The 16,327-nt window shown below is 41.0% G+C and overlaps 1 protein-coding gene across 7 annotated transcripts in view; it reads right to left on the bottom strand.

Moving 5' to 3' along the window:
- Positions 1-16,327, bottom strand: part of MBNL3 (muscleblind like splicing regulator 3) — a 107,310-nt gene that overhangs the window by 18,388 nt on the left and 72,595 nt on the right. For all 7 annotated transcript variants that reach the window (XR_008960379.1, XM_048213627.2, XM_057315085.1 and 4 more), the window contains exons 3-4: positions 13,115-13,279; positions 655-846 (exon numbers count right to left, since the gene is read on the bottom strand). Coding sequence is in view for 6 of the 7 variants with exons in the window: in XM_048213627.2 (XP_048069584.1) it covers positions 655-846; positions 13,115-13,279 (357 nt within the window). In the remaining variant the exon portion in view is untranslated. The remainder of the gene's footprint in view (positions 1-654; positions 847-13,114; positions 13,280-16,327) is intronic.

Raw genomic sequence — 16,327 nt, 5'->3', positions numbered from 1 at the left:
GTCAGATTCTATTACGATACACTTGCAGGCATTTAAGTCAGCCAATGGCATTGACTCTGTATGAAACGGACTAGTTATTTCTTTCAATCTCTGAGGAATGACAAGGGAAGACTGAAGGACTTCCGTAAATCAAAACGCTGTTTGAAGTTTCTTTTAGATTGCCTTTTCGTAGGTAGGGGGGATATTTATTATCTAGTCCATTATTCTTAAGATGGAGAAAAAGGTTTAGACATTAGGATACTCGTTTCTCATTCTGCATTGAGAGTCAGATTCGTCTACTTTTTTTTATCCCCCCACTTGGATTATTCTAGCAAGTAGAGACTCCTTAACAACACAGTTCATTGCAGTCTGAAAAGCGGAGAGCCTGAGTAAAGGGAGCATTCCCACCAGGCTTCCTGCTCCATAGCCAAGTCCGCGGTTGGGCATGCTAAGACACTGCTTGACCTGTTGTACAGCCGAATCAATGCACTTCACTCACAGCAGGGTACAACTGCAGTAGTAAAACCTTCGCCGTTTCCCTGAGGTTGTTCTCCATAAGCTAGACACTCAGGTGCACTGATTTAAAGCATTCAAAACACTGGGCTCTGAGAATGTTGCTTTGTGCATGAGGTTAATATCTACCCTATGGGGATTTATATATTTCTACACCAATACCTCCAGTTTATCCGAACGCATCAGTTTGGGACCAGCCGCTGCTGGCAATGCGAGAGGCGGGTTTCCAGGAAACAGAACGGGTGCGTTCGGTAGAAGTTCAGCAGGAACCAGGCCCATCCCAGGATGAGGTAAGTAAGGATTGAAAGCCATTGCAGGATTAGCTGCAAGTGACGGATTCATAGGAAAAGAAGTCTGTATGTGTAAAAGAGAAAAAAGGTATTAGAGGTGAATAGATTCTTTCTATTATTACACAAGGACACATTCTTCCAAAAAGCCTAAGTCATATCCAAATTTACCATTGTTTCTTCTGATCTATTTTTAGTCTCATATTAATTCGCACATAGGAGTTGCTTTAAACCAACAAATCTCGTTGAGTAACAAATTTATTGGTAAACTGATCAAACCAGGCACACAATTTTAAGTCATGAATTAGCCAAATTAAGTCTCATTGATGGAATGTCTTCGAAATGTGTTTTCTCTCACACTTCTGTTTTTAACCTAAAAACCACTGATGGTTTGATGCCACTGATGATATCACATATACAGGCAATGTGCCTTGCAGGCCGACTTCAGGTTCTCCTGAAAGCCCCTTCATTCCCCATTCTTTCTTCTTTCCCATCAGCACTGCCCTGCTCTAAGCCTGTCAAAGTTCCCACCAACCCTACTGACAACTTACTTCTCTTTTGGGCCCACTATCAATTATGAAGGACAGCAAGGAGTGTGGAAGAAAGGGGTAGATTAAAGAAAGGTGAGAGTTCTAACAACTTCTTGCTGTCCACCCGAAATGAGATGGGTATGGTCATTTTTTTTTTTTAAATTAGGGGTTCTATTTCACAAACGAATCTGACTTGCCCAGCCCCAGTCTTTATCTAGGGGGCCAGATGATATCCACAGTCCAAAAGGGGGCCCTAAAAAACGCTCCAAGGATCCCTGTTAGGCAGGAAGAAATAAGATGACAGGATTTTAAGGTCTATCAACTAGAGCACGACTTGTAAAGGAAAGCGTGAGCAATGGAAAGGGCTCCCATGGGTTTTTCTATCTTGTGAAAGTCCTAATCTCAAAGAGCTTGATATATGTATTGCCTTTATTATCCATAACCATGTAATTTATCAATTTATGTGCTATTTCCCAGCGTGTTCCAAAGCGGGCATCTTTTCTTCTCAATGTGGTTCTCATTTCTTTGATAGTTCTCTTGTCTCCACTAGAGTACCCCATTCTTAGTGAATGACTGATAGAATCAGTTTAAAAAGAAATGTAAGCACTGAATGAATTAAGGACACACCATGGTTAAATGCAGTACATTTCTAGCAGGGACTCTATAACGTCATCAGTGCATTGGTTCGTACCCAGTGGTGTCTCACTGTGTGTTTCTAATGGCGTGTGTCCTCTCCTGCTTTCTTTTTATTTCTTTCACTAAAGAATGAATCTTCTGCACCATCAAGCTGTACCCATAGCTTCTGCTAAATCACACGAACAGGAACAGCTTTAAATGCAGGTAGAATGGGAGGCTGTGGAGTACGAAGTGAGGGGCAATATATATTCACCAACCCACCCCCTGGCCTGACTTGAGATTTTCACCTGTACACCTTCTCCATGAAGCCCATTAAAAAACCACATGCCAACCTGGAAGGAAGGGGTTTCCCGATTCGCACTCGATCGTAGATGATTTTATCAAAGTAGCTAATTAGCGTATTAGGAAGGACAGAAAGAACTTGGTCCTTCCACACTGGCAACACCAGGTGCCTGGAAAGATGATGGTGCAGTCCGGGGAAGTGCTTTAACGTTGGAGGACGAGCCACCTAAGGCTGTCCTGGCCCAAAGAGGCATTGTGACATAAAGCTATAAGGACATGTCCAACTTCTCATTGAATGAGATACGAAGCTCCAAGAATTAGCTGATGTGATATTATTTTATAGAATGAGATGGAAATCTCTTGGAAACAACCACCCAGGCATGCTTCCATGATAAGGTATGTTTTATCAGTTTGAGGATTCATGGTTGTCTCAAAATCAGCAAGAATCTCTCATGGTAAAAACTCTGTATTTGAACCACACCATAGTACTCTGTTTCAATTCTCGTTTCTCTCTGATGTTCATAGTAAATTTCTCACTGAAGTCACCATGCTATTTCTCCGAGATACTTTTTGCTTTTTTCCTTTTACATATGTGAGAACCATTACTACAATTCTCTTTAAAAACTACTGAATTTTTAAACAAGATTTATTTATTTATTAGAGAGTGAGGGGGAGAGAGAAAACTCAAGCGGGGGAAGGGGCAGAGGGAGAGGGAGAGAGAATCTTCAAGCAGACTCCCCACTGAGCATGGAGCCTGCCCCAGGGCTGGATTCCAGGACCCCAGGATCATGACCTGAGCTGAAGGCAGACGCTTAACTGACTGAGACACCCGGGTCCCCCCTTACTTACTTTCAAATGGACATTTTTGGTTTTCCCACCACCACCTCTGCCCCAGGATAACTACTCCATTACATGAATTTGAACATGTGTTAAGCAGCCTGAGAGTTCACACATTCAGTTTTAATAAGCAACTTTCATTCTGCCTATACCTCTACTGTAGTCCTTCACATCAGCTGAGGTAACACGAACCCATTTGTGGGTCAAAGAACCTTTGAAAGAAAAAAGTTCCTAGCAGGTTGAATCTGATTTCTGTTTATAGCCTGAAATGGTCTGGACACTTAAATATGTTTCAGATATTCACTCGAACCTAAATTAATTACTAAATACTTGAAAATATGAGAAGGTTTTCCCTCTGAGAACCAGAGGTGTGGAATTTCAGCTTCCTCTGAGTCTTATAAAACCAACAAGAATGGTGGAGACAACCGACTCATGACTAACAAGATCATCTAGACAATTATTTATCCCCAATGTCTCTAACAGCTACTAGGGTAGGAATTCCCAAGAGAGACTGCATGGTACCTAGGAATGACCACCGCCTAAGGAAATGTCCCCTAAAAGTCAGTGATTGTCTCTAGAATGGCGGCCCCAATTCTTCCTTAATCCTGGACTTCTTGGAAAGCTGTGGACTCTAGTCTATGGAACTTCCTCAGGTAGTTCAAGGCCCTCGTGGAAGTCACTGCTGGTGCTGGGCTCTCGACGGCCCACTGTCTAAGAGCTTATGTTCTAGGGCAACGATGGGCAAACTCTAGTCCCTGAGCCAAATCTGGCCTGCCTGCTTTTGTATGCCCAGACGGTGGGAATGGTTTCTACATTTTTAAGTGGTTGAAAAAAAGTAAAAGGGGAATAATATTTCAAAACACGTGAAAAGTATATGAGATTCATATTTCAGCATCCCTAAATAAATCCCACTGTGCTCCCTAGGAGCCCTATGTTAACAAAAAGTTGGAGATAATACCCTCAACTTTGCCTCTTGTCCCATGAAGCCTAAAATATTTACTATTTGGTCACTTACAGAAACCACTGCTGACCCTCATTCTAGAGGATTCCAAAAAGTAAAGCACTCCATCAATTTTTGGAGTAAAGAGCTAATTTTATATGTGTATGTATAGAAATTTAATACTTGTGGCAAGATTCTGCAAGCTGAAAAGGTTTGGTGTTAGAAACCAATACTACAGTCTTTTTAAATTGGTACTAAAATTAGGATTCTTAACTATTTCTTTATACAACAATAACTACTCAGTGACTAAGAATGGGAAGCTAGATGGAATCTTGTAAAGGTAAAATTTCAGGAGCCACGACGTATTGGGTCTTAAAGGATTCTGAAACATCTTTGAATTGTAACACAACTCGATAAAAAATATGCATGAAATAAGTATCTCTAGTTTACACATATATTTTAGGAATGTTAACTTATTATTTAAAATGGGTTATCCCTCAAACTAGTATAAAAAATAGAAGTGAAATGTTATGCTAAAGCAATCTTTGTGTCTCCCCAACAGCTTAGATCTATTCCTAGCTACTTCAGTAATATCCAAGGTCAGTTACAATTATTGTTGGATGAATGCAAAATACTTTAAGTCACTGAGGCTAATCCTGGCCCGAAGTCAACATAATTGAGGCCTTCTCTCTCTGAGCTCCTGTCTTGAGGTGGACGACCAAACATTTTCTTTTATAGGACGGCAAACATTTGGTAACGATTTGTTGACTCGATTTTAATACCAGAAAAATAACACTCTTAACTTTTACTAGCACTCAAAATACCTAAATTTTATTGCTCATTGACAAGCATTTATATAGTATAAAAGGAAGTCCCATTCACTGTCACCATGTGAATCTCTGTCCTTAGATAATCCCCAAGCACACTGATATGTATAATTTTCATTCCCCCCAGACTTGACTAACTTCGCGTGGAGCTCAACTGAATAATTTTTGTTTCAGAGTTTTTGCTTGGTCATCTCCACGCTCTCAGAGTGATGTTCTGTGGGGACTGAGGTGGCCAAAAGGCACACTGCAGGAGGCCCGTGGAACCTCCAGACTGGTTAATTGGTCCCTTAATAATAGAGACTTGACTTTATAAACAGATGCAAGCTGATAGTGGTGTTTATGTTCTAATCATAATAAGTCACTGTGGCCCAAGAGAGAGCTAGGAAAAAAAATAATAAATTCAAGGGTCAAAAGTGAAGAGTTGTCCTCATCTAGGTCTGGCTTTTCTGACCTTAATCGCAGAAGTTTCCAAGTAAGAGGAAGCACTGAAGGTAGGCAGGTAGGCAAAGGATCAATAGATGATTGTGAGTGTGAAAGGTGTAAAACATAGCGTGCAAGGGAGGACATGTCATAGTATGGATCTGCCCACATTTGGTGGAAGAGAAGCTGCAAAGTAGGCCAGCACTGACAACGGAGTATCTAAACACAGACCCGCATAACACCACATGGTTACTACGGGTAGGAATTCGACAAGAGGGCAAATGACTCCTTTTTTAGATGTGCAAGGCAATTTTGACTGTTCCTGAAAAGTGAACAAGACTATTATTACATGGTGAAGGCCACCATGTAATAATAGCGACAATTAACTAGTATTCCTCAAGGAAAGGAAAAGTATAAAGAAATCAAGTATTACCCAATTTTAACAAAGGGTATTAAACGAGGGGCGCCTGGGTGGCACAGCGGTTAAGCATCTGCCTTCGGCTCAGGGCGTGATCCCGGCATTCTGGGATCGAGCCCCACATCAGGCTCCTCCGCTATGAGCCTGCTTCTTCCTCTCCCACTCCCCCTGCTTGTGTTCCCTCTGTCGCTGGCTGTCTCTATCTCTATCGAATAAATAAATAAAATCTTTAAAAAAAAAGGGTATTAAATGAAATATGGATGGGGGGGTGACAAGAGCTGAGAAAAGCAAAGAAGTTGCAAGAAGCCTGGAGACTATAAACATTTCAATGCAAGGCCAGGATAAATGGATGCTAAGGGCTATGTATCAACAGTTCAACAAATCTCCACCACCACCACCACCAAAACAACACAAATCAAAGCAAAACCTTGCATGGCTAATAGATAATTCTACAGAGGAAAGAAACAAAAGAAAAGCCCAAAGCTATAAAAAAAATACAGAAGATAAGGTAGAAATCAGAAATTAAGAGGATCACAAGAACATTAATTCACCATCTTACTATTGTTAGATCATACATTCCTAGAGGGTAAAGACTGTTTCTAGTTTATCTTTTAATCTACCTCTTACCCTCCTAAATGTCTGGCACAGAGTAGATGCTCAATAAATATTTACTGAGTTGAATGAAAAGCGATTCCTAAGCCACTGATTACTTTTAGGTTTACCAGTTAGAAAAATCCAATTCACACATCACAGTACAAAAGAAACACTCAGGGATCAGAAGTGGCTGCACAGAGACCAATAAATCCAGCAGTTCTGCTGTCTACTGAGGAAGACTTTAAGCAGAAGGCTATACGGAAGTAATAAATCATGGAACTTTAAAAAAATTAATTATTTAATTAAAAAAAAAAGAAGGTCTCCCCCAAACTGTCTATTCGCTGAGATGTGAAATGCTAGCTCAGACAGTATGAGAAGCACGGGACACTTTATACACACGTGTGTCCATGCGAGCATACACAAATGTGTGCGTGTGTGTGTTTATTTATTTATTTTTTATTTTTCATTTATTTATTTGAGAGAGAGAGCATACACATGGGGAAGGGGCAGAGGCAGAGGGAGAAGCAGATTCCCCGCTGAGCAGGGAGCCCAATTTGGGGTTCAATCCCAGGACCCCAGGATCATGACCTGAGCTGACGGCAGGCACTCCGTACGTGTGCATTTTTAAACTAGAGTGGCTAAATCATCAGTATCGAAGGTATCCAATGCAGAGTTCTGAAAAACAGTGGCTTCGTGATACTATAGACCAAAAGATGCAACTTCTTATTACAAAATGTGTGGTTCCAAGGGACTAGTGAATTGCTAATATGACTGGCATCCACAGAATGGTTTAAGAGCAGAGACTAGGTAAAGAAGAGTTTAAAATGTTTAGTAGATGTAGGGCACCTGACTGGCTCAGTCGGTTAAATGCCCAACTCTTGATTTCAGCTCAGGTCATGATCTCAGGGTTGTCGGATCGAGCCCCTCATCGGGCACCACTCAGTGGGGAGTCTGCTTGGGATTCTCTCTCTCCCTCTCCCTCTGCCCTTCTCCCCCCACCTCACTCTCGTGTGCTCTCTCTCTCTAATAAAAAAAATCTTTAAAAAATATTTAGCAGATGCATAAAGGATAGTAAGGCAAAATAGGATCGTTTGGGAGGAACCAGTTTAAGATTATGATCAGGTGCTGGGGGCAACCACAGGCTTTCTACTAGGCCTCCTGATGGCCCTCCCTACTGAACTACACTGACCTGAGCAAGAGGATGGGAGGATGGTTTTGATAGGAAAAAAAATCATCCCCGATAGGTGAGATTATCAAGTACTGATTTTGTTGATTGTTGCTGTTGCTTTATCTTCCATCAGAAAAAAGATTTTCACAGAGCCCTCCAAACTTCCTGCCTTCAACTCACTGGGGATCCACAAGCAGCTTTGAGGTAGCTGGCTGTGGCTTCGACGGTGATCGAGAACAGACAAGCTAACGGGCCCTCATGGTCTCATTAGCTCCAGGCTCTAGCCAATGGAGCTAAGCAGCCCCAGAGGAGAAGGACACAAAATGGGCTGAAAGGAGATTACGTTGAATTTATCCCATGGGAATATATGAGGGAGGTTAACGGGAGAATGTTGAGATTTGTTACTATCAGAGGAACGGGGATCACGTACACATGCTCTCTGTTTGGCTGCAAAATTGTAGCATTTCCATTTAACCTTTGAGCAAACAAGGTTTCACATATGTGTATTAACAGACTCGGGGCAAGGCAGCACACTTACTGCTGGTGTGACTGACTTTGCTCGAATATAAAAGGAGCTTCGGGCTGTGTGACATACACAACCTAGGGAAAGCACCTGAATAATTTCTCTACTTTGGACCAGTAATTGCAATCAGGAGTGAATCTAGAATCTGTGGGGCCTGAAGTTTAGGCAACTGGAGCGGAGCGGAGTCTTAAGAACAAAGAATACACAAATATATTTTGCAAACTTTACAAACACATTGCAAACACATTGGTAGGTCTCCTCCCAAGGCCTTGGCCGGAGACCATGCAAATGAGGGGCCTCGAGGCTTCACTAACCTCAAGGTAAGCCTACCGGTGGGAACACTTTGATGAACAAATAAATAATGTTAGGCTTCAGTCGCTATATCTAAAAGTGAAATCTTGCCTAACCTTTTAGCAAACATGGCAAAATCCAGATGACTTTGGGGCTAGTTGCACCCCAGGCACTCCTGTGATGTGATCTGGTCAACCTCGGTCAGTGTGGAACCTCACATGATAATGACAGTCGTAATTCTATTAAAAGCATATTAACCTGATAATTACGTAATGCCTGTCGTCACCAACTTAAACGTTTTTGCAAAAATCATTTTAAAAAACATGCAGAGGTAAGCACATCGAGAAGAACTAAATGCCATCACTTATCATTTCCAGAGTGGATAAACTGAAAAATCTTCTGAACAACCTTCATTAAAATACATTGTAACTTCTGTACTGATCATGAGACTGGTCATCTGGAATATGGACATGGTTTCCTTTTCCATTAAATCTACAAAATGGCTTGCCAGTACCTTTCATCATGATAACTTTTATTTATTTTTTTAAAAGATTTTATTTATTTATTTTGAGAGAGAGAGAGAGCGAGAGCATGAGTGAGGGGGAAGGGGCAGAGGGAGAGGGAGAATCAGACTCCCCGCTGAGCAGGGAGCCCAACGTTGGGACTCGATTCCAGGACACCAGGATCATGACCTGAGCCAAAGGTAGACGCTTAACCGACTGAGCCACCCAGGAGCCCCTCATGATAACTTTTAATAAAAGAGCCATGACATTAGGGAGATAGAAGACACTTTAGCCAATAAAGTTAGTTTTGTATGTGAACCATATGAACTATATATGAACTGTGTGAACTAGGAAACCTGTAACTCTGATGTGAATTGGCAAAATGTAGAATGTAGCATGGTTAGGGAAAGATCCTATCCTTTGTCTTTACTGAGTCATTTAAGTACTTAACATTTTCAAAAATGAAAAAGTAAATAAATGATTTTGCAACACTGGTTCTATTCGCTTAAGACGGTTGCAGTCCAAAGTTTCGTGGAATAATACAACACCTTATAGCTCCTAATTAATTAAGGGAAAAAAGCATTCAAAACGCTGGTCTCTAGCTATTACTTGTCAGTGTATCTCCCTTCCTCCTAGCTAATGGAACTTCCTAGTTTTACCCCTTTTGGTTCTGAGACGCTACCTCACCTTCATTCCTTGCTATATTAATGTCAGATAAACATACGAGCTTGTTTATGGGAAATGTATCCATGTATTTGGTACACAGAGTTATAGACATGATGTGAAAAGGTGGGGAGGGTTCAGACAGATATCAGATGATACTATTTGCAATGAAGGACAAGTCTGGAGTGGAACCCATGTTGATAGCCTCTGTGGTTTGAAACACCCTACCTTGGCCACAGGAATGCAAGCCATGAAAAACATATAGCAGACCAGGGGACTTGGCACACCCCAATGGCTGAACCAATAACCTCTATATAAATCATCAGGTGAATACACTTGACTGGGTTAGTCAAGTTCACCTGCGTGTAAAGAACTGTTTCCATGGGCATCACCACAAAGAGAGAAACTAAAGCGGTTTACTAGACATGGACAGGTCTAGACTATGCAAAATGTCTAAATCAGAGATGTTTTTAATAGACATATGACACCATATGCAGTTTATATATGCATACGTTACATCCACCAGTGAGAATCCTTCCTCCTGTAATGAACATTTCCGGTTGTGAAATTGAAATTTAAAAACATTAGTTTGCCTGAGAGCGATCCAGTGTGTCTGATTTCCCTAAAATTCTTCTACAGGGCTCCTGTTTGCCTCCTAATTATGCCAGGGGAGTTCTTAAACATGATTTCTTTCTTTCTTTCTTTCTTTCTTTCTTTCTTTCTTTCTTTCTTTTTTTTTTTTTTTTTGCTGTGAACATCAAACTATCTCTTAACTGCATCGAAAAACACTGGGGAGTCACGCCCTTTGTCTCACTTGCTAAACTTCCTTAATAAAGCTAACAAAAGCTTTCGGGGCGGAATTTCATACTAGCAAATGTCAATTCAGACCTGTTAAATACAGTGAACAAACTTGCCTGCTACGGCAAGCATTCCACCCAAATTGACTAGGTGTGGCTTTTACTCATTGTTCAGTCACACTGAACAGAATTTGTTCTCTAGCTACCATCCCATTTAGGTTGACGTTCCCTTTATCTGGGGCTTATAATAAGCAAACCATACTCAATTTTCCGAAAGCAGATGTGCTCTCTTGGTATCCTAGAAACGGATCGAAGTAAGCTTTGTGGAAAGACCTGAAGTTCAAGCCAGTGATACCAAATGGGGCTTAATATGCAACCATACAAATATCAGAACTGGAAATTTAAACAAAAGCTTGACTATTCTAGGGAGAAGAATCAGATTATCAGGGTGGTGGGGGGGTGGTTAAAAGGGATAGAGAGTTGTTTGGGGAGCGTAAATACCCGAAAAATCAAGTAAAATCATATGTTACTTCCATGGTAATATCAAGATCCATAATAAAGAACATTTCTTTCAAATCAGACTGGTAAATGTCACTTAAAATTGCTCACACTAGTGCAATTACAACACGCCTACAAAGCTTTCTAGACCACAAAATAGGATCATATCAATCATCTCGGGGTTAGTTTTTTGTATACATAATAACTGCAGAAATTAATCTTTTATCAGTTTATCACATCACAACAGCTATTGTTAAATAATCTACAAGGTAGAAAAGCAATTTCCAATTGTTCCCTGGGGTCTTCTAAGTAATGTCTTGTATCTTACGATATGCTATAAAATAAATTGCACTCCTGTGAGTCATATCAATCATATTCTGCAGCCTGAAATCTGAAATTACCCTCATGGAAGAAAAAAAAGGGAAATGTATTCTATCATAGAAAGCATGGAGAATTCAATTAGAAAGCACAAGAGGCTGGAGAACTCAATAGATCTTTTATTGGACTCTAAAAAAAGCCACTCCCTAGTCTCCAGGGTGAGTCAGCATGATCAATAATGCATGAATGGTTGAGACAGGGAATGGAAAGACTCTCCTGGAGGCTGAACAGAAGATGAATAGTCTGCCTTCTGATTTTACCCCTACTTTGTCCCAGGCCTTGCTCTCTGATTCCCTGAAACCGGGCATTTGATTGATGCCCCAATGCTTGTCTCTTGACCTAAGGAAAAAAACACATGCTGGGCTCAGGTGTGTCATACAATCTGGCCCCCATTCTTTACTCAGTCTGAAATTGGGGACATCCACGAGAGGCCAAGAGTAGTAATAACGGTGGGTGAAAAGCTTCCTTGCTTTATTCCCCTACTACTCATATTTTCTGGACTCACCCCGCACATTCATTTCTCTGTGGTTTTGTTCATACTATTCCCAGAATCTAGAACAGCTTCTCTTCCCTACCCCTTTAGAAATAGGGAGGAACTAAAATACTGCAGTGTGTGAAAGCTAACGAAAGAGTTTGCAGAAGGAGTTCAACCATATGAAGTATTATGAAAGGTCAAAGAAGAGCTCAGAGGAGCTCACTGATGACCTTCTGGGAACTAATTTATCAATGTAATTAATCACACTGAGTTCTAAGGCAAACGTTTTTGGCAAACTACTAATATGGGCAATGAAATCTACTCATTTTACTTAAAGCCATCTGGACCTTCTGGAAAAAGAAGATCATGGTGCAAAACTGCAGTGACTCATCAATGCCACCTGTTATGTGTACTAACTATAAATATATACCAGTGAAGGGGTTGCCCTGTCCACACTGATTTCCTTGAATTCTGAGAATCAATTTTATAATGAGATAGGCTTTGCTGAGAGCACACTTTCATTGTATCCATCTACATACTACATAGCTGAAAAGCTATATGGTCTTTAGCTTTCAGTGAGTTTATTACATAGTCACTGACCAAATGGGTAACAGATGAAGACAACATATCCCTTTCCAATTGGTATCTAGATAACGAAAGGTCTAAGACGAAACTGCAACTTTATATTATAAGGTATCAGGACAAGATGAATTCTCAATAGGACAAAATTACTTTTTAAAGGATCCATTTCAACTCATTGATCTATAAAAATACCAGACGCTGGACTAAAATGGCAGCATAATCTTTTTAATTCCTGCAAAGGGAAACTCTGTGGCTGGGTTAAGTTAAACCACCATCAAATACCTGGCCAGGATTCCTCAAGAATGTCAAAGTCATGGGAAACAGGGAAAGACTGAGAAAGGAAGACAGGAGTCAAATAAATGCACTGTGGTACCATGGATTCAACACTGGAACAGCAAGACGACCCTAATGGGCAGCTAATGAACTCTGAATAAAATCTGGAGTTTAATTAATAGCAATGTGTAAAACGTCAGTTTCTTCATTTTGACAAATATGCCATAAGAAATTAACCGGGGGGGGGGGGGGGGAGAAACTGGGTGAGGGGTAATATGGGAACTCTCTGTACTGTCTTTGCAACTTTCCTTCAAAGTATAATCATTTCAAAATAAAAAGCCTATTAAAAAGTAACAAAACTACCATGAAAGAGCGAGGAAATTTGTTTGGATTAATATCCTAGAATTCAACGGTTTACCTGTAATAACAATCAGACCTCCTCCTCATCTTTAAATGCCCCTGCTTCTTTAATTAATATTTTTCTATAAACTGAATTCATGGTAAATGCAACCCAGGTGTTGAACCCAACACACCCGAATGCTCCCCTCAGAAGCAGAACAGCTTCGTAGCGTCAATTAACACATTGGCTGGCATCCTACATCCTTCTGTAACTAAGTTCCCGAAAGCCCGGCAAGGGCTATATTCTTAAAAAAAAAAAAAAAAGACACACATGCACAGATTTTCAATAGCGGTGACTTACAAGTGATGACATGTGAGCATTCTGGAGCATGAACTGCATTTGCTGGGCAAACATGGCTGCGGCACTCTTTTGTTGAATCAGATTGTTGCGCCCATTAATTTCCAGCTGAGTTTTTAAGTGTGGAGGAGGGTGAAGGTACTTGCAGTTCTCTCTAGCGCACCGACCCTGAAAATGAAGAATTAGATGAATGCACACTGGTATTTCGAAAAATCTGGTAACAAAGTAACAAAAGTTTGTCCAGTTCCACGCATGCGCGGAGTGCTGCACTAAGCACTTTGCACGAACTAGAATGAACGTGTTTAGTCTTTGGACCAACCCTCTGAGATCGATACCCTTATAATCTTCACCTTCCAGATGAGGAAGCCGAGACTAAGAGAAATTTGCGCCGCTATAAAGTGACAAAACCCGAATTAAAACCCAGTTGGTCTGATTCCAGAACTCATTCCCTTAGCCACCCTGCTCTGCCCTGCTTTGATATGCATCAAATTACGTTTAAAACATAAAATATTAGGGGGTGCCTGGGTGGTGCAGTCGGTTAGCGCCCAACTCTTGGTTTCCGCTCAGGTCGTGATCTTGGGGCTGTGGGATCAAGCCCCAGGGCAGGCTATGCTCCCAGCAGGGAGTCTGCTTGAGATTCTTTCTCTCCCCTTTTCTCCGCCCACCCCCACCATCTCTCTCTCTTTCTCAATAAATAAACAAATCTTTAAAAAAACATAAAATATTGGGAATACCATGATACCTCATAATGTTACAGATTAAAAAAAAATTTCCTAACATGAGATGTAAAATCATGCATGTTAAATAAGATTCAGGATTTGGATCTGCATATAGAAACAATCAAGGAAATTGGGGGAAAATGTTAGGCAACTATATACACGTAAATATACCTGATAAATTTTAGATCCATTTTTCTGGACAATTTTAAAGTTCTTTTTCCTGAATCCATATAACGTGAGAAACATCCTGAAATCGCCTGATGTTCTGTTTATCGATAAGAGAATAAATCTTTATACCTGGCAGTCATGTTGTCCTTCAGGTTCCAGAGGCAATGGCCCTACATCACTTGGATAATTGAGACCAAAGTGTATTTTGGAGTCTCGACTCTTTCAATGTTTTATTGATGGCTTACGCACTTCCAGACAGGATCCTATGTCAGTCCGGGGCAATCAAATATGCCTTTGGTGTTGCCTAAATGCTGACATGGCCGCTAATTACCGTGTCTACTATGTGGTACCAAAGGATGTCACTGGACAGAGATTCACAATGCCAAATGTGACCTGTTGTTGTGTTTGTTTAACTCGTGAGCACTATACAAAGAGGCTACTGAATCTCTCGTTTGTATGACCAGGCCCCCCATAACCCTTTCAGACAAGCACAACTGCAAGCAATTCTTTTTCCCACCGATGCTGAAACTCTTCCCAGTGCATGAGCTTATTGGAAAGAGGGGTGGAGAAAAAAAGCAGCCGTTTTGGGGGGGAGTACCCAAGAGTATAAGCTGCTAGGCCACCTGAATCCGCCGGAGAAATGGATTAGTTCATCAAGCGTTTTTAACAGATGCTACGAATTTCCCTTACTTCAGATGGCTAAACCGTTTCTGCAATCACTCCTCCACACTGAGTTATCTTGTCGTCAAAGCATTCCTATCATTTCACTGCGAATCAAGGTGTGTCCTTCAAGACTTTATAGAGCTACATTTAATGCAAGTCCAGATGCACGGCAAGAAGCTGAGTATAACTTAGAACATAGTTCGAGAAATCAAAGGAGCCACTATTTTTTTTCTGTCAGTTTTGTCCCTTCGTTTCTCCTGATGATTGACTGAATTTTAATCAAATTAAATGATTGAGAAAATCAAATCATATCTTACTTTCAACATACCTTTACATTCCTCTGCATATCCTGGAAAAGGAAGAATTTATTGGTAGGAAGAGTTGAGAACGGTATTAACCCAATCGTTTCGATTGCATAAAAGTAGCTTGGGAACAGCTATATCATTTTAGCACATAAAAGGACTGTACGAAAGTTTTTTTTTAAACCTCCTTTTTTCCTTACCCCCAACTGCCAAGTATATAATCAGTCACCCCTCACAACCTGGGGCAGCAGCTCTTTCTGACCAGGTCTTGTCCCTGTGCTTTAATAAAATCGCCATTTTGCACCAAAGATGGTGCAAGAATTCAAAAAAAAAAAAAAGGACTGTCAGGAAATCCTTCTATGTGCTCAAAAACACAATAATGGACGGTCCCCCCTCACTCATTTGCCCCCTATGAGAAAACATAAGCTTCATTTTACACCTACCACTCCCTGCGCCAAAGCAAAGTCGCGAGGATTTTCTTTCCTAGATTCTCCACCCTCCACCCAGTGTAACGGAAGTTCTCTGGCTCGGAATTACCAGCCCCGCGGGAAGCAGTGATGCTTGGTGGCTTCCACTGCCAAGCATGCTAGTTTATACTGGGGGGTTTCTCTTCCTCCTCCCACACCCTAACATTAAGATTTCCCCAAGGTTCAGTCTGAAATCCTCTGCTCTCCTCTCGAATCTCTCTTCCCTGGAGAAATGAAGTTCTTGTAAATTTTCATCTATCACTGCACTGGCTCAGGTCGTAAATCTCTGTCTCTGCCTCTGCTCCCTCTTTGGAATTTCAGTGCTTTTCATCACCAAGTGCAGCTGCATTTGGAGATCCTGCCCCCTAACCGGGTCTAAATAACTTACTCCTGACCTTCCTTCTCCGCAGACGATTTTTCCTCTTCCTGCGCCGTCCACATTTAGGGCCATTGCTAAGATTCCCTGCTTTGGGACAGTTACAGAGCAGCAGTGGAAAAAGAAAGAAGGCACCTGCTGAGCAGGATTGCCTTAGGACTGCAAACCCACCTTGATAGCTTTTCCAGACGAGTGGCAAACACAACCACAGACGTTTACACAGAACACAGTTTGTAACCCCTTCCAAAAAAGCTTTATAATGAGGGCTGTCTCTTATATTCAGGAGTTCCAAACAATAGATCAGTTTAAACAATAAAAAAAGGAATACATTAGAGTTTTTACCATTGTTACAATTTAGAGTTTTAACATCATTTACATTGAATGCAATCAGTGAGAGGGGGAGGAAGCAAGGGAGGGAAAGAACACGGTGTATTTGGCACATTTCCTGCCAATCTAGAGATAAAGAATTATAGCCTGCCTTTGTGCTTTTATATTACTGTCCTTTACATATAATAACTTTC

The sequence above is a fragment of the Ursus arctos genome, chromosome X, assembly GCF_023065955.2.
Source record: "Ursus arctos isolate Adak ecotype North America chromosome X, UrsArc2.0, whole genome shotgun sequence".
NCBI classification, from domain to species: domain Eukaryota; kingdom Metazoa; phylum Chordata; class Mammalia; order Carnivora; family Ursidae; genus Ursus; species Ursus arctos.
The sequence above is the reverse complement of the archived record's forward strand: the minus strand, read 5'-3'. Positions and strand labels throughout refer to the sequence as shown.